General features: G+C 35.2%; 1 protein-coding gene across 1 annotated transcript; it reads left to right on the top strand.

Moving 5' to 3' along the window:
• The first annotated feature begins 23 nt into the window (after window positions 1-23).
• On the top strand, window positions 24-18,164 carry Cnot7 (CCR4-NOT transcription complex subunit 7). Its single transcript, XM_004853084.4, has 7 exons — window positions 24-206; window positions 1,571-1,782; window positions 3,022-3,215; window positions 9,814-9,975; window positions 12,955-13,099; window positions 14,757-14,867; window positions 16,553-18,164. Exons 2-7 carry the CDS (start codon window positions 1,666-1,668, stop codon window positions 16,679-16,681), a joined length of 858 nt encoding a protein of 285 aa, XP_004853141.2. The 5' UTR covers window positions 24-206; window positions 1,571-1,665; the 3' UTR covers window positions 16,682-18,164.
• The last annotated feature ends 4,646 nt before the right edge of the window (window positions 18,165-22,810 follow it).

Below are 22,810 nucleotides of genomic sequence, written 5' to 3' on the forward strand. Positions count from 1 at the left end.
CGTCATCACCTAGCGCCCCCGTCAGGACGTGCGAGAAGCGACGACGCAGCACGGTGCGGCGCAGCTCCGGCTCCCCTTTCCCCCTTGCTGGGCGAGAGGTGTCTATGGGGTACCTGCTGCCGCCGCCGATACCGCCACCGCCACCGCCGCCGCGTGTTGTCTCTATGGCGAGGAGGAGGAGGAGGATCGCGAGCTCAGAGACACAAGTAGATCTTGAGTTTGCCACAGACTTGCAGGGGGCAGGGCGGGCTGGAGAAGTAAAAAGAGGGCGGGAACGATGAACCTAAGAGGGTGTGAGATAGAGCCTACCGGAGTGCGGCTAGCGGAAGAGAGATCTTGGCGGCGGGTGACGGGGGAAGGGTAACTGGGGGTGGGGTATGTCAAGAAGTTGGCGCGGAATGATGACGTAAGGGCTTTGTACCTGGGCTTCGTTGTGGGATGGAAATTGAGAGTGGAGGGCGGTGGCCTAGATCTTCAGGTCCTGGTATCTTTTCACTCAGCAGTGCTTGGGAGTCAGTCTGGCCCCCGTAAATGTTATCACCGCCTTCGTACTGATTCTTTGCCAGGGAAGAGAGTAATCTGTGACACGAATGGCTCTGTGCTGTCCTCTTGTTTCTTTGGGAGCCCATGGAGATGCTACCTCCAATAATGAGAAGACCTTTGGTGCCTCTTCAGGGGTTCTGGAACTGCCATAGAGAGGTGGTGAAAAGCCATATTAAACTACAGTGTCTAGTCTGTGTGCGTGTGTGTGTGTGTGTCAGAGGGAGAGAGACTCTTCTTAGAGCACTTGGGGTTACGCTTGTGACTCTAGAATTTAAGAAGACACAAACTCTTACTTCAGTTACGGATTTTTTTTTTTTTCATTTTTTGGTGAAAAGCATTTGGAAATTCCCTAAGAGCAGTATGTTGGCCCGTATTATTATATACCATGAACTCCTAGTTTAGGGACCAGAAGGGTGAAGTCTGTATTTGGTATTCAGGGGAAAATGGCTCTCATTTTTAGAAAATAAAAAAACCCTTAAATGTAGCAATTCTGTTGCCTGCCTTTTCCATCCAGCGCTTAAGAACATTCAAATGATTTCTGTGGCTCTTACTTTTTTCTCCGCATTTAAAATATTTTTTTTTACAAATTTCAAAACTGTCTGGCATACTTGCACAGGCCTGTAATCCCAGCAGTGGAGAAGCTGAGGCAGCCTGGGCTACATGGTGAGTTCCAGGTTAGCCTGAACTACATACGTAGCGAGAGTGTGTCTTAATAATAAGAATAGTAGTAAAAATAAAAAAATTCTGGAAACAGATGGCTTCTTTATGTGCAGGGGATGAATTGAGCCAAGCAATTTTTAATATAATGGAAAGTTATAGAATGATTTGTATGTGTGCATTAAAACACTGAAATCATACTCAGAAAATTGGTGTTATAGTCCGGTTTTTTCCTACAGATTAGACAAGTGTGACATTATTACCTAAACTTTGATTTTGTTATGAATCAGAGTTTGCATAATTTCTTAGGTTTCTGCCAACCTAATTCTATGACTCAGATTTATCATATAGCTGGTTTTTATTTTAACAGGTCCATAAATAAAGGATAAAGTATTTTATGAAACAAGTCTTCAATCAAGTATAACATTTTGATGCTTGGCGTCTAGACTTCTTTGTGCTCTCACTATGCCAGCAGCAACTGTAGATCATAGCCAAAGAATATGTGAAGTTTGGGCTTGTAACCTGGATGACGAGATGAAGAAAATTCGTCAAGTTATCCGAAAATACAATTATGTTGCTATGGTATGCTCATGACCAAATCTTTAAAATCCTTCTTATAAAGGGAAAAAGGATTGTGATAGTCTTCAGTTCAGCCCTTTTGATCTGTGAACACTATTGTTAAGCAGCCGTTTTGCACATGCTAGTAATTCAGCTTAGACTGTTTATGCAAGGTTTTTGTTTTTTGTTCTTGCTTTACTATTGTACTTTGTGTACCTTTTGCAACTATAATTTTCTAGGTAGACTAGATGATTAATTCCATAAAACAAGGGATAAGTATCTTGTTTATCCCTTTTCCCCTCAACACCTGACATAACCTATACAGTACTCAGTAATTGGTCTTTGAATTAGACTGAATTTAGAGAAGTTTTAATTTCTTTACTATTTCATACTGACTTGCTGTTTAGTTTTTGTTTTTAGCTATCTTAGCTTGAATTCTAATACTTAACAGATGTAAGTTTCTTTGTATTTTTAGTACAAATAAAAATAAATGTGCTTTATTGAGGGAATGAGTGGGATGATTGGTGAAATTATGAATATTTGCAAATAGGAAAAGTTCTACTTAATAAAGGTGAACTTAGAGTAGAAGTTATTTTTTTTCCCCAGTGCCGGCAATTGAACTCAGGACCTTGTGCTTGCCAGGCAGGCGCGTCACCACTGAGCTACATCCCCAGCAGAGAGGTTATTTTCTTTTGAGGGGATTATTTTTTCACCCAGTGGAAATTTATAGTTATCTTTATTTCTCAGATGATAAGGGATAGGGCCAGGGATGTAGCTTAGTGATGCCATGACTGCCTGGCGAGGACAAGGTCCTCAGTTCCATACCAGGTACTGTGAGATAAACCTTGTTTCACAGTTGGGAACCACAGTACATCTTCTACTCTTTAACCAGTTCTTCACTCAGGTTGGTTGTAATATTGGAATACTGTGAGCATAGTTTAACATATCCCTCGGGAGATGTGATTTCATGATTTTTCTCCTATTGGGTCTAGAGTAAGTATTTGGTTTTATTTATCCCATGTGCCTTATATGTATTATTTATTGATAACATATTTAAAGTAAGAAAAGATCATTAAGTTTATAGAGTTATGTGGTTTTAAGAAGTAATGTCCTTAATTAAAATGTACTGTATTTACTATTAAATATGAATGTATAGAGTGTCATCTATAACAAGATCTTTTAATTTGCATCAAAACTTCTAGGAATTTATAGATTATGCTCCTGACCATTAAGTAAATAATTACTCTTAAAATTGTTTTACAGGACACCGAGTTTCCAGGTGTGGTTGCAAGACCAATTGGAGAATTCAGGAGCAATGCTGACTATCAGTACCAACTATTGCGGTGTAATGTGGACTTATTAAAGATAATTCAGCTAGGACTGACATTTATGAATGAGCAAGGAGAATACCCTCCAGGAACTTCAACTTGGCAGTTTAATTTTAAATTTAATTTGACGTAAGTGGGAAATGAATACATACCCTTTTTTTTTAAGTTTAGTATTAGGAATTTCTTATCTCAAGTATAGTGAAATTGTAAGTGAATTTGGTATAGTTATCCTGGAAATACATAAAATATAAAATTTTAAAAGCTTAGGTTTCATTTTAATTATGAGACCAAAAATTCAATTTATAAAGATTTAAGACTTTCAAATTGAAAATTCTGTGTTTTGTTTTTTTGAGATAGGGTTTCACTTTGTGGTTTAAACTGGCCTTGAACTCACAGTTATCCTGCCTCAGCCTTCCAAGCTCTGGGATTATAGGCATGCAGCATCATGCCCAGCAAAAATACTTTAATTTTATAGATGTTTATTTTTAAAATATGACCTCCATTTTTCTTAGAATTTGGAAAACTTTGTTGTTGTGATTGTCTCCTTGAAGTGTTGAGGATTGAACGTAGGGCTTTGTGTATGCTAGATAAATGTTCTACCAGTGGACTGCATTTCCAGCCCAAAAACTTTGGGTATGAAAATACTGCTTGGTAGAAAAAAATAACCTTGAAGCATTAATTTTGCCTTTAAATACTATGTCCAATTTGAAATACAGACTTATTTGTTAAAATAGCCAATCCATTTGTGGAGAGATTTTTATTATAGTCGTATTCCAGTTTATTAAGAGATTACATTTCAAGTGTAGTAAGACATTTCTTGGAAATTTGGGTGCATTTTCTTTTCAAATCAGTGTTATGTAATTTTTATGTTCCCATGGCAACTCACAAAACTTCTTAATTTTCATACAGGAAAAATAATAGTATTCTGGTGTTTCTTATATGTCAGAATCAGTCTAAACTCAAGCCCTGAGTCCAAACTTAGTTTCCTGAGTCACAATCCTTACTTATGAGTAGAGGTAGTCTTGACAACTGTGGGACATTTGGAGTATTTTTTAGGCAAGGACAGATTATTTACAAATGGACTGTTAAGTTGAAATAAAATGCTCAACATATTCTGAGTAGTTGGCAATATTGCAATGTCTTTGACAGCCTGTATTTGTATAATTTGATCTAACATCTGATTTGAAAAATACTAACAAGTTACTTGACAATTAATAGGTATTGCCAGTATAATAATTCTATTTGTTAAATAATGTGCTATTTCATAAAAGCTATGAACAGCAGAGCTGACGATTTTAGAGGGCAGTAGTATCATGGGTATATTACCTTAGCTTATAATTGCACTATGTTTGGTGTGACTGTTTTACTCTGTATAGATCAGTGATGGCGAACCTTGTAGAACTTTTGGGCTGGGGATTTAGCTCAGTGTTTCTGCGGCCTGCCTTGAAAGCGCAAGGACCTGAGTTCGGTCCCCCTGTACCAAAAAAAAAACCAAAACCTTTTAGAGCTTTCAGTGATACAGATAGCCCACTGTGATCCATGTCCTGTAGGTTCACCCCTAGTGATAATAATACTATAGTAGTAATCCAGTATGTAACACTGTAAATCTCTCTAGAACCTTGTAAAAAGGGTACAAAGTACTCATCTCCACTATAACTGATGATCTTTTACAAATACTACAGCTCTGAAACAATGCGAGTTGTCCTTTCCTGCAATGATAACCCTTTTCTTTAATTAGTCCTTTTTGTTTCATGTTCTGTTTTATCCAAGCCGATCATTAGAACATCATTTTATAATTGGATACCGTTGTGACCTCAGTATGAGTAGGAAGTTACCCATGAGTGTCTTAGTTTTGGTAAAATTTGAGTTTCCTTTTGTAGAAACATCTTTGTTTTAATAACAGTGGCTTTCTTACTACAGTCTCTGAGTAACATTGTTTTTGCTCATTTTTTTTTCCAAAAGGAATATAGTCCTCAACTTACAAACATTTGAGTTGCAGACTTGCACAGGTATACTGTATAACACTCACTTTGTCTGCTTATGAATGAATTGACTTACGAACAGTTCTCCAAAATGGAACTTGTTTGTAAGTTGGGGACTTACCTATTACCACGTTCTGCTACCATTTACACTGATGTTAGTATTCAAGGATGTAGTGAAAAAATAAGAGAAGTCATTTGGAAAATAAAACCAGTACTGCCTAATGTGGAAAGAGACCACCATGAGTAGCGTCTTGGACATGTTGAAGAAAGATGAAAATTGACCTTTTAATGAATGTGTCAATTGCTAAGTATTTTCCATCACTCTTCTGGCTGCCTTCAGTGTTTATGAACTCTGTGTACTCAATTTTCACATTGTTCTAAGTTAGGGTTGCTCCTAAGGATTCAGTATTTAAACCATGCCACTGTTCATCCAGCTTTTGCCATCAGCACCAAGGAAGTAACTATCCAGTTCCTTGTTTATTATGTGTAGATATACAGATCAGATATGAAAAGCTCTTTATAGTTATAATTTAAATTTCATTAAGGATATATGTAGATATTTACAAATTGCACACAATTAAAGACATTGAAATCAAAATAACATTTAATTTCAAGTTTTAATTATGTTGATATTTAATATTTTCTGAATCTTAAAAATATTCTGTAATATCTAACTTACTGATTAAAATGAAACATGAGCAAATATGTTTTATACATAGAAATGATTTACTTTCACTTTTCTTGACATTTGTGTCACTGTAATTACTTATTGTGGGCTTGGAAATGTAACTTTATGCTTCTTTTAAAGCTAGGAAAAGTTTGATTCATTTCCACTGTGTTGATTTATTAATAATAAATAGTACAAAATACAGGTTCAGCTGAGGAGTATAGTGGCTGCTACAATGTTCTAAGTTAGAGTTGGCTTCCATGGTTTGAAGTAAACTGAAGTTATGGCCGCCATACCTGCAATAGAGGCTAAAAATGTTAGTGTTACTCTTGTATTGTTTTTCCCTCTTATCATCCATTTGGATATTAAGGGTTATGGATGAGTTAAACATCATTTAGTTGGCCAGTTTTGATTCTCGATGTGAGGACTGGAGATTTTACATTAAAGCCTATGGATTTTAGACATGAAAGAAACAAGGGAAAATAGGTTGTAATAATTAGGTTGTAACAACTGAGATTGTGACAGATAAAACATTCACTGAAAATTTTTGTCTTGTTTATAAAAATAGCATGCTTGAAGAAAATCTAGAAAATAAAAAATGTAAAAAGAGATGACTATTATGTTTCCTGCATTTTTCTCCTAGTTGTTTTGTAACTGTATAGTTTATTCCATGAAGAATACATCATCTAGGACCGGGGATTTAGCTCAGTGGCACTGCAACTACCTCGCAAGTGCAAGGTCCTGAGTTTGATCCCTGGTACCAAAAAAGAAAAAAGAATACATCATCTATATGTTATTATGAGCATGTTACTTACACTTCTTTCTCATTTATTTTGATCTAGATATATCATAAAATGCCTAGTCATGTGTTGTGGTTGGACATTTAGGTCGTATGCTTTCAATTTTAATTCACTTACTATGGTTTTCAAGTTATAAGCCTCTGGATATACAGATGGTTCCTGGCTAAAAATGGGTACAGCTTAAATGTTATAAATTTATGAGTATAGAAAAGCAATATATAGTCAATACAAACCAGACTTTGGGTTTTGATTTTGATATTTTCCTGGGCTAACAGTATATATGATACTGATACTCTTATAGTGCTGGGTGAAGGAGCAAGTGGTACTTCTCAGTCAGCTATGTGATCATAAGTATCAGCAGCTGATACTGTGCTGTACTATGCTGCTAAGCTATGATGTTTGGTAGGTTAGGTGTATTAAATTCATTTTCAACTTACATTTTAGGCTTATGATAGGCTTTTTGGAGACAGAACCCCAACAGTGTAAGTCAGTGAGCTGTACATCTTCATCCACCATTTAGGTAATTTTATTAGAAGTAGAGAACTAAACCCTAAAATAAATATTTTTAAACTTCATTTATTCATCCAAAGGATTTGGGTACTTTCAACATTTTTGATAGTTTTGTATACATGCACATGTGTACATGTTGAGAAAAAGGGAGATGGGATTGATGCTTTTTGGAAAGTTATGTGCATTTACAGGTTGAAAATTCCTATCCTGTTTTGCCTGTGAAATGTTAGCATATTTGGAAAAATTTGTTGTTTTGACTCAGAATATTTTCTTTGATATCTAGTATGTATTGGTACTAATTTTTTTCAAGCTTACAAATCATGTTTGTTTTCTTTCATACCCTTTGCTGGATTTTCAGCATCTTTGTGTTATTAGTTTACTTGAGCTTATTAAATATTAAGTTTAATTTATGTTTTTGTGACTGTCATTCCATTATTTGTATTTTAACTTAGCATGAATTTAAGTATACTGGAGTTTATGTTTTTAACAAAGCTAATTTTACTTTTAAAGGAAAGTATATGAGAGTAAGCAACTAGTTGATAAAGTACTTTATAAACCCTTTGGTTATGGGAACTTATGTTTAAAGATGTGAATTTTTATAGTAGGCTAGGTTTTTATTTGTAGAAAGAGGTAATTTAAATATATTTACTGACTTTAGTACACATAGTTGAAATAGTTTGTCTTTCAGATATTGCCTAAGGATTGCAGTGCATCCCAGCTTTTTGGGGAAAACCTACAGAGATTTATATGTGGTTATTGATCGTGTTCAATTGTTATAACCGATATTTGTTGCCTTAAACTTAAGTAGTTGATTAACCTTTAGTGTTGGGGAGGATCACGTTAGTTTTTATAATTATTCTGAATAGATTGATCTTATAATCAGTGAACAAACACGAGGACCTGTAGCAATTTGTATGTTTTGATTACACATTATTTCAATTATCTTTTTGAAGTTAGCATATTTTAATGCATTGTTAGGACTTTTGAGAGTGGGGAAGGTAGAATGGAAAGATTTAAAATTTTGAAATGGGTACTATTAGAGATGGTTTACTCTTTTGAAGAATTAACTCAAAAGAATTACAAAGTTTACTTTACCACAGGAAAATTTCTTCATCATCTCTGGAAATTTAACTTACTTGCTTTAGGTTTCCAACTTTATGTTTCTCACAAGTTGGGTATTACAAAGTATGAGATTGATCCAAGTGATAAAATACTCAGCCTCTGGCCAGGGATGTAGCTCAGTGGTTCCAGCACCTGCCTTGCAAGCACAAGGTCCCGAGTTCGATCCCCGGTACCAAAAAACAAACAAAAAATACTCAGCCTCACAAAATTTAGATGAGAGTACTGTACATAAATTTTATTTGAATTAAGCTATGTGAACTATGTAGGAAAAAATAATTTGCACACATATATTTACCAAACTTACTTTTTTATGAAATACTCATCCAAGCCTCTCACTTGGGAATTGTGAGTCAGTAAGTCTGGGACTTTATTGGGACTTAGGAACTCATTATTTTTGTTAAGTTCTTTGGGCAAATTTGGTAAATACTGATTTTAGTAAAGCAACTACTTCATCCATGTGTTCTCTGATCTGGTTATGTAACATTGAAAAATAACAACAAAAAATCACTGCCTTTTTGAAGCTTAAATTGTGATTGGGAGAAAGATAACAAATTAAAAGTAATTTGAGCATATGGTCCAGAGTATTGTGAGCCTGAGAAGAATCTGTTACGCGTTTGGTTGGTTATAGTTGCTAAAGCATGCCTCACTGTGAGCACTGGGACACAATGAGTGACAGTCTTATTTTTTAAGGTATATATTTTTAGTATTGCAGAGCCAATACCTGTTCGATTTAACTGAAAAAGATTTGTACAGTATTGGATTTATTCAGATACCATGTATTTCTAAAGGTTTCTCCTGGGGAAAATTTGATTTAAAATGATTCTTGTGGTTCCTCTCTCTGTTTCTGTTGTTAACTTTGTTATTTTTTTGAGACATTTAAAAACAAATTGATTTCCTGATAATAAGCCATAAAAATACTCTCTGGTCCAAGTAAAAATTAGATGGTGAATCTACAAAATATGTTTTCATTATTCTTAAAAGTATATATCTGTATTTTGGTAACTTTAATATTTTGGATACCTATACAAATTAGATGGTTTGGAAATTAGAGAAGACTTCTCTGGTTTAAGTGAAATTTTGAGTTTATATTTAGATTTCTTGGCCTGAGTTTGGAAATCTAGGATTAGGATTGTTGGAAGAAGAAATTGCTGTTATAGCAGAGTCCTTAAACAGTTGACAACTTATTGGAGCCATTTGAAAGGCTTATCATTTGTGAAAGGAGGCATCTCCTTTTTCTTTAAGATGGAATGTAGTATAACTCAGGCACGCGAGATGTTTCCCACTTGATGTCTCCTTCCTGGGTCTGCTGAGAGCATGAGAGATGGGCATAGTCCCTCACAGCTGTGGCTGCAGCTCCATGTGGGAGCATTAAAAGGGCTGCTGAGCCTGAGAGGCTTGAAATGAGCATGTCTGTCACTTTGCAGTGGTGGCCTCTGGTGAGTAGAAGACTTTTTAAGCTCAGTTAAGTTTTTGTGAAGTGTAGAAGACTAATGGAATTGAGTTGTATTTTCCTTGCATACATGTAAAGCATTGGAACAATGGAACCTAAGAATTCTCTGTCTTCTTGTTCCATGGTTGTAGATGTAAGTGGGAGAAAAAGTCTGAAGTAATGGCACTTCTAAATGTCTTTCTCTTTCTCCTGCCAGGGAGGACATGTATGCCCAGGACTCTATAGAGCTACTAACAACATCTGGTATCCAGTTTAAAAAACATGAGGAGGAGGGCATTGAAACCCAGTACTTTGCAGAACTTCTTATGACTTCAGGAGTGGTCCTCTGTGAAGGGGTCAAATGGTTATCATTTCATAGGTAAAAAAGATTGCATTGAATATGGCATTTTGGGGCTGGGAATTTACCTTAGTGGTGCTGCCATCTGCCTCACAAGTGGAAGGTCGTGAGTTCGATCCCCGGTACCCAAAAAAAGCAAATAAAGCTGATTTAGCTCAGTGATTCCACTGCCTGCCCCGCAAGCCCAAGGGCCTGAGTTCGATCCCCAGTACAAAAAAAAAGAAAATGGCATTTGTGTTTCTGTCTTGTACTTGCCTCATACTTGCCTCAGTCTTTCATATCAGCATTTTCAGGCCTAATTCTAGAAAGAATTGATTGCCATGTAGTTGTCTCCTGCCTCTTAGGAGGCTAATAGGAATTTTTTTTAGCCAGTGAGAGGCAGTACCACTTGGTCGAAAGAATACAGGCTGGAAAAATAGAAAGACCTTGGTTGAAATCCAGCAATGCTATTGATGCTTGGTGTCATCCAGTGTTCTTTAACATGTCTAAGCCTTAATTTTTATTTTTATAGAAAGGAAACCATTAAGAATTATTTATTATCTACTATGAGCCAGTCACTGTGATAAGATTCTAAGCTGTGAATAAAACAGACTAAAATCCTTGTCCTCATGCAGTTTACATTCTATTGAGACACCATTTTTTAAAATGACCTAATTTATATTTAGTTTGTTACATAATACAATGAAGAAAAATAGCAAAGAGAATACTAAAGTTGGGTGTGTGGATGGATTTAAAAATTTTTTTAAGAAGGTGGCAGGGAAAACTTCTCTTAGGAGAAATATTTTGCAGAGTTGCCTTAGCAGTCAGTGATAACATTTAAAGCGTATAGTAAAACACTTTACACAGAGTAAATTCTCTGTAAATGCTGGTTTTCAGTTCTTTATAATTCTAAAACTAGATCATTTAAGAGAATTCTAGAAAACAAATTCTATTATGTAAAAATAGATTTTCTGGTATGAGAACCGTTTTCTTGTGTAAATAAGCTAAATTGACAGTCTAGGGACTACAAGTAACCTTGGAAATGATTTTATTTGGTGTTTTGTTAAGGTTATTTTTTTTTTTTTTGGTACCAGGGATCAAACTTGGGATCTTGCGCTTGCAAGGCAGGCGGTGGAACCACTGAGCTAAATCCCCAGGCCTTGTTAAGTTTTTTTTAAAAACTTATGCATTATGTTACATAGATGCTAATGCTTTTATACTTGATCGTTACATATATATTTTAAATACATGTCTCCTGCATGCTTTAGAGTTTTCAGTGATTACAGTTATGGACTGTTCTTACAGTAAACATAGATATAGTCTAAGCAGTAATTTTTGATTTGGAAATACTGAACATACTTATTCTCATTTATCTCTGTTCTCTACTTAAAATTGTATGGCAGGAAGCAACACTTAAGTCTGTTACCTTTAGGAGCAGTTTTTGGAGTTCTTTTTGTTTTATTACTCATGAGGGTACAAGATAACTAGAAAGCATATTTCTGTCCTTTTAATATATATGACATTCTTTTATTCAAAAAAGTAAGCAAATACTGTGTGCTAGCCTATGGGTATTAAGATGAACAAAACCAGATAGGGTTCATGTCTTCTTATTGTTTAGAATCTAGATTCAGATGTAGTATATTTAAAAATTACCGGGCTGGGGATTTAGCCCAGTGGTTCCACCACCTGCCTCGCAAGCATAAGGTCCTAAGTTCAATCCCTGGTACAAAAAAAAAAATTACTAAGATATGATAAGATTTTATTCCACTAAATATTATTCTTTTTATATTCTATTTACAGTAAAGAAATTAAGTCATAAACTCCAATCTTACTTTTACTAGTAGTAAGAAAAGAGCTATATTGATGATTTACATTACTTCCTTGCCAACTGTCATAAATTTGTTTCTGCTCTTTAATGCTTATATTTGATGTTCCTTAATCTTTTAACATTAAAGCACCCCACTCATGCTTTTTCAAATTAAAAGTAAAATTCTGAATTTTAAATAGGAATTTTATTTTGTATCTCCTCCAAAACTTGTTAGTAACATCTCATCAAATACTTGTTGAGTACCAACTATATGCAAGGAGAAAAAAATTTTACAATGTGATTCTTGTCCTTTAGACTAGTGCAGAAAACAATTCCTGTACTCTTAACAGGTAGTATAAGAAAACAACTGTGCTACAGAAGAAATCTCTGGGATCTGGGCTCTTTAGAGAAGGCTTGCTGTCAGGTCCTTACCGGAAAGGCAGTCAGGGGCGGGGGTGTGTATGTAACAGGTCCAGGAGTAGAGAGAGATAGGAAGCAATGGAAAAGGCTAGAGTTGGGGAGAGATGTCCATTTGAGAGTGTGGGTTTGTACATTATGATCTGTGGTAGTAGTTCTCAGCCTTTACTATATCCACTTTTATGTGCAACCTTTCTGTTAGTATCTCTTGGAGAGCCATATTAAGCAACAGAATTGTGAGGGAAGAGAGTATACTTAGTATTATAGTCAGAAGTGGGAAAAAACTTGGTTTTTTTGGATAATTAACTTACTCTTTGGGTTTTTATGTTACCACCTTATATAAAAGGTGGGAAGATTTACATTATTTTTGCCTTCCAAGTGCCAATTCTCTTGCTAGCTTCTGACATTCTCATCAAATTTCTATTCATCTTTATTTCTGTATTTCCATAATTACTTAAATTTTTTTGATACTTCTGTGAGTAGTTTGGTACTTTTCTCAGTATTCTCTTTAGCATCAGCACTATAGCGACTATAGACTATATAGTTGGGTTGGTACTGTTGATCTGTATATCAGGTAACAAGTTTTTAGTACTCTGTATAAGATGACAGCATTTTTCCCATTATAGTTGTGTAAAAATCCTTTTTTTTTTTTTAATCCTTGTGTGCACTTTGTTTTGCTTTTTGGTTGATTTCCTTTTTTGCCTGTTGTGACTTGCTTAACATTTGTATCAGAAAAACTTTTTTTGTCATCTTCATAGTATTTATATGTCTCTCATATTCTTTTAACACTTTTGTAGTGGCTATGACTTTGGCTATTTAATCAAAATCCTGACCAACTCTAACTTGCCTGAAGAAGAACTTGACTTCTTTGAGATCCTTCGATTGTTTTTTCCTGTAATTTATGATGTGAAGTACCTCATGAAGAGCTGCAAAAATCTCAAAGTAAGGCTTCAGGTGATATTATATGTGAACAGCACACTATTCAGACCAAAGTAACTGACATAAAATTGAAAGCCGGGTGTTTTTTAAACCATATTTTAAGTTTTATGTTACTGTTGTGATTCTTTTTCTTGGGTAAGCAGTAGTTTATAGGTAGTCCTCTTTCAAAGCTTCAGTTTATCTTTGCAGGATACATTTTTAACAGAAGTCAAACTGTGTCAGATTTTTGTTAATTGCTTTCCAGATTGAAAATCATGAACCAGAGCTGAAATGTGAGGACCAGTGAGGTGCTCATATGCACAGAAATGCAAGTTTTCACTCTGTCCCAACACATGGAATCTTTCCATTTGCGATAAAATTTGAATTGACCAACAATGGTCAGATATATTCAGTAGTATGGTAAAATGCTTTTCCTTTCAACTTATCTTGATTAGAGATTTTTTTTTTTTACCCCCTCCTCTCAAGATTTAAACTTTGTTAGACATAAGTGCTATAGGAAATATGTTACGTCCTGATAAGGACTTCTAAGCAGAAAGAAGCATGTGGGAGTTGAATAAAGAAACTTTATTTTTAACAAATAAACTGAAAATTAGAATAGTTTGCCTATAATACAAAATATCTCCAGCGTAAAACTAGGAAAAGGTTTAAGAAGGTTTATTTTATGATTGTAGCTACTGAAAAGTAGCAGACTTCTGTGTTATTTGAGGAGACTTCAAACAAGTTAACCTGTAGTAGAATACCTTTACTACTATAGAAACTCATCCTACCCCTCGAAAGTTATACGTGCTGGGGTCGGGGATTTAGCTCAGTGGTGCTGCTGCCTGCCTCACAAGCGCAAGGTCCCGAGTTCAATCCCCAGTACCAAAAAAAAAAGTTATATATGCTGAGAACTCCAGACCTCTATATTTTACTCTGGCTTTGAAAACATGTTTTAAAATTGACATGTCTTTGTAGTGACAGTTTCCAGGAACAGAGTGCCAAATTTTTCTCATTATGTATATATTCCAGGGAAATACCTAAGAATACCATATACTCTGATTATGAGCTGCTACTGTATGTTGAAATTTAGGTTAATGACAAGGGTGACAAGGGCAGCCATACTATTCTGTTCAGTTGTATTCTGTTATTCTCCTAAGCAGCTGCTGATGATACCTAAGCCTCATGCTATTTTTAGCTCAGAAACAGCTGCTGTGGCCAGTACTGTTTCAAGCTGTGTTATGTAGTGAAGGACTAGTTTGCTAGTAGAGTCTTTACAGTTTAAAAGAGAATTTTGTTTTTATTTTGTTATTGAGGTTTGTCCCCCTCCCCCAATGTCTCTCCCTCTTTTATTTCCTTCATTTTTTTTCTTCTTTTTACTCTTACTCTTTTTTAATCCTAGCAGTATTAACATAGGTAGCTTATAGCAGCAGGCTATTCTAAGAAGTTGGATACAACCCTATGATGAAGATAAATTTTCCTAATTAGGATCTCTTTCTGATAAATTGTAAAAATCTCCCACATTCAGCAAATAATTTATATTCTCTTTTTTTTTCTAATCTTAGGGTTTACCTTTATATACTAAAATTTATTCATATTTTGGTCAGTGTCCCAACTTTATGATTTGTGAATTCATCCATTGAAGGGTTTTTCTCTTTGACGAGCAATTTTTATATTTCTTTAGGGTGGACTACAAGAAGTTGCTGAACAGTTAGAGCTGGAACGGATAGGACCACAGCATCAAGCAGGATCTGATTCATTGCTTACAGGAATGGCCTTTTTCAAAATGAGAGAAGTATGAAGACATCAGTGCCTTTTTATCATTTGGTTGTTAGGTTGAGTACATTAAAAGCTGATTGCAAAAGTTTTAGGTAATAAGAATCTACTAAGTGAAAATACAATTAGAAGTACCATATAAGTCATATGTATCACACTTGTAAACTAGTGAATGTATTAAAAAAATCATCTTGAAATATAATTCAGAAGGAAATGGAAGAATAAGTTCTTTATAGAGTAAAAATTTGAAAATTTAGACTTAAATATCATGTAGGTTCAACCATATTATTTCTTAGGGAGAAAACAGGCCAGAGTAATTTTTATCAAGATCAAACATATTACTAGTGGGAGAAGTAATCTTTCTTAGACTTCATCAGTACTACGTCTACCGAGTCGAGGAATTTATGGTAGGTTTTCCCTATCCTGGCCTTCTTTTAGACTTTAAACTGGTGGTAAAAATTTTATTTGCTCATGCTTTGAAAGTTTTTTAGAGTAGAACTCAAGGTTTTTTATTGGCTTAAGCTTTACAAAGTGGATTCTAAAGGGGTTAAACTCAAGTAGTAGTGTGATTCAAAGCCATATTAGGAAGACTCCTAAATGACAAAAGGCAGAGATTAGTACCTCAAATACCCTTAAATTCTCTATGGATGAATGAAGTTTTTTATTTTGGGTTTGTTGTTTGTTGTTGTTTGAGACAGAGTCTTGCTGTGTAGTTCAGGCTGGCCTTGAACTCCCTATGTAGCTCAGGCTGACCTCGAACTCTTGGCAATCCTCCTGCCTCAGCCTCTCAAGTGCTGGGATTACAAGCTTATGCCACTATGCCCATCTGGATGAATGAAATTTAATGAACTCAAGCCTACGCTTAGATTATTTCATTTGGTTAAATATGCATTGTGTTGCACAACAGAAAATTGGTTGTAGAAAAACAAAATAGGATACTTTGCCCAGAAAAAGTTTTTCTTTTTGCAGAATATTTACTGTGGACTTATGTTTCTCTAGACATTTAAGAAATTGACTGAGACTGTAAATTTAAAATTTCTGTAGAAATGTATTAGTAAGAGAAAGCATTAAATCCATTTTGCCAAATAGTATGAATTCAGAAGCAATTTGGATTTCCATTTGTGACAAGTAAATATTTTGTTTTGTACTTATTCCCAGTGCTTCGTTACAGAATTAAAAGAGCCTTTTGGATTTTTCTCCTTTGCATTTTAAAAGTGCCTCAATGGCTTACTGGTAGATTCCTGACAGTGGTTGTTTATTTTTCTTAATTTCTTCAGGGATAGCAACCTAATATGAATGTTCAGTTCAGCATGTTTAGGGTTTAGTCAGCTCAGATTGCACTTAGGTTCAAGACAACTGAAAACCTTCAGTTTTTCACCTGCCATTGACTTTTCATTTATTCTTACCTATGTATTTACTATTAATGGAATAAAAAGTCTGGTTTTTTTCCATGCCCACAAGTTCTTATAAAAGTAGTTAAATGTTAATGAGAAAGATGTGCATTAATACTAGTTTTCTCTTTTTTTATAGTAGTCTTTTTCCTTTTGAGCTCTGTATTTGTTAAATATGTGTGTGGTCTTACAGGAACATCATAGAAAAGAGCTTCATAGCTGAGCAATCAGTATTTACACTGCTGAAATATAAATTGTAAATGGTACCTTCTGTTTAAAATTATATATTTTTTTCTTCAAAATTCCTTTTTAGATGTTCTTTGAAGATCATATTGATGATGCCAAATATTGTGGCCATTTGTATGGCCTTGGTTCTGGTTCATCCTACGTACAGAATGGCACAGGGAATGCGTATGAAGAGGAAGCCAACAAGCAGTCATGACATGAAATAGTCCTTTTATTTTTATTTTATTTGAGCTACACACATGCTTGTATATAGGTTTTATCTCTGGTTGAATCCCTTGAAAAATAGATAACACCCGCCCCCCATGCCCCACCTCTTCAGAGTCTATTTTATTTTCTGGCCTTTAGTACTAAGTATGACCATTCCTATCTCAGATCTTACTAAATAGAAGTACATTCAGGTTAAATTTGGCCTTAATTTAATATACTTGTTTGCAAGTGTGTGTGACAGAGGGTGGGGAAAGCTACATGGTATTGAATAATTTGATAAACTTTACCTACTTCAGCTTGGTTTTGTGTTTTCCCTTTTCTAAATTAACTAGCACTGACTGTAATTTATTTCCCTGTTTCATGTCTCTCCCTTCCATTCTGCAGAGTTTTAGCTATTTGAGATTGTGGACCATCAATTTTGCACTTTAGAGTGATTTCAATCCTCTGTTTTATCAGAAATTGTGGTTAGGTAGAAAAATGACCTTTTGCCAACTTTATACAGTATTTGCTTGTTTCTGACCCACCAAATGTAGCACATGCATTGTGCAAACCGCTGGTTCAGCAATACTAACAAAAAAGACAGGAAACTACTGAGGAGCTTAGTAACTACTGTTTCGGTATGTAGTGTTTAATCTTCCAAGCACATCTAATGTCTGCCACTTTCTTGTGGTCATGTGTAGACTGCTCTGTGACTGAAGAATTTTCAAACCAGCATTACACCTCAGGAAAAGGCCCTTGTGATTGGATATTTAATATCTGCCAGAAATTGGCATTCAAGATATTGAGACTAGTTATTTTATGATAGCACACATCCCTTGATCTTTTTATTTCATCACTGTTTACTCTTATTTTTTATTTTATAGCCATACTTATGCTCTTGATTTGTTAATTACACAAATCAATTTCATTAAAGTCCAAAGATAGCAAGCCTTTAGTTATATTTTATATCAAATTAAAGGATAAACATTGTGCTTACATAGTTGCTACAGAGAAAATTAATGGAGCGATTTGGTGCAAAACAACGAAATACAAAATATATATATACACATACACACACACATGCACATATATATATGTAGCTAATAAAATTACCTGAGGAGTGTAATGCTTGTTTATTTTTTTGTGTATATCTTTGCAATCTATTTTATATATAGTGACGAAAGAGACTGTGAAATATATAGCCATGCAGAATGTGACCAGACCAGAGCATGTGTAGGAAGACTTGCTAATCATTAACTCTTTCCTAAAATGAGGGATTACAAGTTATAATGTGTTACCTACAGTTCAATCAGTAATATTAGCAAATCTCCAGATGTTAGCAACAGTAGTTTGTTTCTCTTGTACATTCTTTATTCGTTGTATGACAATGCTGTAACTGGGTGGTCCTTTTTAAACAAATTGTTTGCAAAACAGAGGGTATTATTTGTTTTTAAAGCTTTTGTAAATAAAGGCTTCAGAAATGTTTTCTTATATGTTGATGACTGGTGGGTTTTTTTTTAAGAAATATTTGGGGATGTTAAATATCCATTTTATTTGGCTATGTAACTGAACTCAGTAATTTCCTTCTTTAACTGAAGGTGGTTATGTTAGTCTTTTAGTGGGAAAATCATCCTGAACCTTCTCCATCTTAAGTGTTGGCTTATTCTTGGACTTTCCAGAAAGCATTTATTCTGAAAGACTTACAAAGTAAATAAATAAATTTGGTGTAATTTAAAGCTAACAATGAAGAAGTAAGTTTCAATTTGGTTTCTTACCATTTTGATCTTTAATAAAGTAGTAGCCACATAGTTGCTGTATTTTGTAACTTGTATCACTTTTGGTTTCTCTCCCTAGAAGTAGTTACATTATTTAGGAATAGGAATGTTCCAGTTTTTAAAAAATATATTTGGCTTATTTTTCTTTTAGTGTTCCTGAGCCATTAATCCAGTCTCACCATAGTCTGTTAAATCTAATATAAAAAGGGGGAAAAACTGGCCAGTAGGCCAGACCAGCCTATTTGTGGTCCGTGAACTGAGAATGGTTTTTAGTTTTAAAAGGGGAAAAAAAGCATTTCCTAATGTGAAAAGTATATGAAATTCAAACTTCAATGTCCATAAATAAAATTTTATTAGAATGCAACCACATCAATCACCTACTTTCCCTCTATGGAAAGAGTTCAATGGGAGAGTTCAAGAGCTGCTGCAGGAACTGCCTTCCTATGGCTTGTTTCACAATCAAGTAGGTACCACTTGACAGCATTTGGGGTGCCATAGGTATTTTATGTACCACAGCATTTTTTATTTTTTTCTGTTTCTAGTACATGCCCATTATATCAAGATGAAAAGGTGGATTTTATAAAAATAACATGGTAATACATTATGATGCAGTGAGAATACATGTTAACATTACCAAAATTTAAAATTGATGGTATTCCAAACATCAAAAAGGAGCAGAAGAATTACAGAATTTTAAATTGAATACCTCATCACAGAATAATATTTAATGAAAATTAAAAATGAAGCTGCAACCAAAATGGCCATTCAGTTCAGCAAAGAAAGTCGCTTAGTGGTAATGGGTTGTCATGTTTGAATATAACATCCCAAATGTGCCCAGAGAAAATAAGACTTTTTTTTTTGGTACTGGGTATTGAACTCAGGACCTTGTGCTTTTGAGGCAGGTGGCAGAACCACTTAGCTAAGTCCCCAGCCCGAGACAACCTTTTGATAAGTTACATGAAGAGAATATCTGAAGCAGCATTAAATAATTTTGAGTGTATTTGTTTGGTGCTTAGATGTTACCAGTACCTACTACCAACACTTTTTCTTTGAGAAATCAATGTTGAATTTGAAGTGATGAAGAATTTGTTTCTACTGGTAGTCTGGACAACAGTGTGTAAGAATATTTTCAAAGATGTTGAGAAGCTGCTGTCAGTACAACTTGAGATGGAATCAACTAGATGTGATATTACTGTCAGTGGTAAAAACACATGGATCAGACAATAGATTAGTTGCTCAAATGTATAAAGTCACAAAATGTAAGGTGTTTAATGCTTATAGCTATTTTATTAATCAGTTAATACATTGCAGAAAATACTGGTATTACTGAACTAGTAATGTCAATAGTAAACCTCATCACACTTGTGAACTTAATTACCATCAGTTCCAGGAGCTTTTTGAGAAAACAAGCAATATCCTGGTTTGCCCCTACCACAGAAGAGTTCAGTGGCTTATCACTGGTAAAGTCTTGTGATTTTTTTATTTGACAGCTGACCCTGGAATTTTCCTGAATGAGAACTGTTCTCAAACACTATTTTTGGACACTGAGTAGCTTTGGAAATCAGTGTTTGCATTTAAATCAAAATAATATAAAACTGCTTTGTATACTTTGGCTGTTAAGTTAAAATGTGTAATTTCCATTGCCATACAAATCATTACTGGAAATATTTCCCTGTACTTCCTTCAGTGTTTTAGTTTTTTAACTTGATGCAAGTGCAAAGAAAATAATTCATTTAACTATACTGGTTTCCTCTTAATAGTTTGTTGGAAATAATATACATAGAAATAACATGGTGAAAAGCAAATATCAAGAAAAGACTAATGGAATCTTATCAGTGCTTACAAGTGATGAATAAAGTCATGTGCTTAGGGGTGGACTTAAGTGCCAATACCTGGATCTCTCTGTGAAAAAGGCTTTCGGAGATGAAGTAGGAAAATCTTACTACAAATCAGCATTAATAGATGAACATTTTCAATTGATTTTGATGATAGGGAATGCTAACGAGCCCAAATTGACCAAAATGTTATCCCTTTCCCCCCACATTCCACTTTTCTCAAATTGTACTCAAGTATTAAAGTTTTGCATTTTTTCAATTAAAAAATCTGTGGAAATGTGTTTTCTCCTTCCATAAGTACTTAATGGCCTTGAGGTTGTCTTATCTTGCAAAGCCTCAAATATTTACTACCTAACCTTTTATCGAAAAGGGTCCACCCTTCTACCAAAGAAGAGTCCTTGTTTGCTGGGTGTGGTGGTGCACACCTGCAGGCCCAGTACAGTACTGGGAGGCTGGGCAGGAGGATGGTGAATTTTGAGATGAGTGTAGACTACATACAAATACCTTTTTCAAAAAACAAAACAAAGAATAACTGTTCCTTATTTCATCTGTAATGACAAATGCAGTGTCTTCTTTGGATAAACAACCTGAGGTGGAATCAAATCAGACATGAGTCCACCTCTGCAGCATGAAGGTGTTAAGAATTCATAGTTTTTTACATTGAAAGGGGTAGGAAAAATAAGATTATTTCTCCTGAGTATAGTAGCTATGTATAAGTCTAACTTGTATATAACATTTGGTATGTTGGAGGGTATAATTTATATGAGAACAGTTTTGCATATAACAATATCACCTTTTAATTGTTAATACATTGTAGAAATATAGGAATATATACAAAGTACCCAAAGCTGGAATTTCCATTAATCATTTGTATACAAATCCAAATACAGATACAGTATAAAAGCAAATAAGCAACTGGTCTCTTGTAGAAATGCATTTCATTACTTTATAGCCTGTGGATGAACCATGCTGCCTTCAGAATGAACTGCTTTCTTTTTTAAGGTAACCTGGTCAATTTTGTCCTCCCTGGTACCAAGGTCGCGAGTCGTGGGAAACATGCTGATTCAGCCCGCGCCCCAGCAGCAATCCACTGGATACACGGACACACGGACACACACACACACACACACACACCGCTCCTCTGGCCTCTTTTCTGTACAGCCACCTGGTTCCACACTACAAAGACGCAGAGGACACCGGACCACCAGACCACTGTACTGGGTAAGTTGGAGTCATCTTCACCTCCCATCAGGACTGGGACTATCTTCAGGGGAAGGGCATCTGGAACCTGCAATACAACTCTGCAGAGTTCAACCCTGCAGGAGGACAGGGAGCTCAACTTGGGACTTGTAGCCAGAAATCTGCCTGAATCTCATGGGTCTGTGACTAGCTCGCTGAGACTCATTGACTTATATCTGCACACTGCAACCCATGTTGTCTATTGTGACAGCAGAGACATATCCTGAAAGAGGCCCTTCATCTTCATTGTTATTTTTTATTCCCCAAATTAGTATTATTAGTTTTTTTCTCTTTTCTTTTCCTTTGCTCCTCTTATCTTTAATTTTTTTTCCTACTCTTTGCAAATATTTTTTTTTCTCTCATTTTCTTTTCTTCTTTCTTTTCTCTTTCCTTTCTTACACTCACTTTCTTGCTCTACCACGTTGTTTATCTTCCCTTTTTGTCCCTGTTTTGGTCCTCATTCGGAGTTCTTTATTTTCCTATTATTCTCTTTTTCCTTCTCACCTGTGTCCTCTGACCACACTGCTAACCTCCCCTATCCTTCTTCCCATCTGTCCCTCCCTCCCCAACCCCTTCTAACTCCCCATCCCAAAGGGTAAAGTTGTTATATTGAAGAGTTTATTCACTGTATGTTGAGTTGGTCCTCGATCTTGATTTAATTTACACAGCTAAAGGTGATAGATTAATAACTACCACAAAATGTCATTTTCACAGATGTACTTGATGCAATGACGTTGCTGATTGTATCACTCAAGCTAAGGTGTCGTTATTGATCTAGTCAATGAACCTTCCTAGTATAAGGAAAATGAGATAGCCTTAGAGTCATTAGAGACTCAAAACTTAAAGTCCAGCTGTATCTGGAAGACACCTCTGAGAAGCAATCATTCCATAAGGGTTCTAATTACAAGCAACAAAGATACCTACAATAAGCAATTTCAAACTATCAACCCAGGACTTAAACCAAGGACAGTACCAAAAACAAAAATGAGAAGACATTTAAGCAAGGCACAAACTCAGACTTCCACCCCACCAAGGGTAAATACTGGGGGAAATGAGATGGAAAAGTCCTACAACCAACCACCTGGATACCCTGAACTGATAGCACAGGAAGTAACAAAACATGAATGAGGCTCTAGAAAAATTCAAAGCAGAAATAATCTCCCAGATATCTGCAGAGATGGTGAGCAGAGTGAAAGACATGATTAGAGGATTTAGAACAGAAACAGATTAAAAAAAAATAGATGAGCTCAGAAACATGATGGAAGCCATGAATACCCAGCTAAGAAAGAA

This window comes from Heterocephalus glaber, unplaced genomic scaffold (assembly GCF_053883595.1).
Source record: "Heterocephalus glaber isolate CG9 unplaced genomic scaffold, H.glaber_assembly_v1.0 deba00001461, whole genome shotgun sequence".
Classification (NCBI taxonomy): domain Eukaryota; kingdom Metazoa; phylum Chordata; class Mammalia; order Rodentia; family Bathyergidae; genus Heterocephalus; species Heterocephalus glaber.

Bases quoted from the DNA above. Each gene is read 5' to 3' on its own strand.
- Cnot7 (XM_004853084.4), top strand. From the start codon at position 1,666: ATGCCAGCAGCAACTGTAGATCATAGCCAAAGAATATGTGAAGTTTGG. The intron at 13,100-14,756 runs GTAAGGCTTCAG...ATATTTCTTTAG, and splicing joins AGAGCTGCAAAAATCTCAAA to GGTGGACTACAAGAAGTTGC. The intron at 14,868-16,552 runs GTATGAAGACAT...ATTCCTTTTTAG, and splicing joins CCTTTTTCAAAATGAGAGAA to ATGTTCTTTGAAGATCATAT.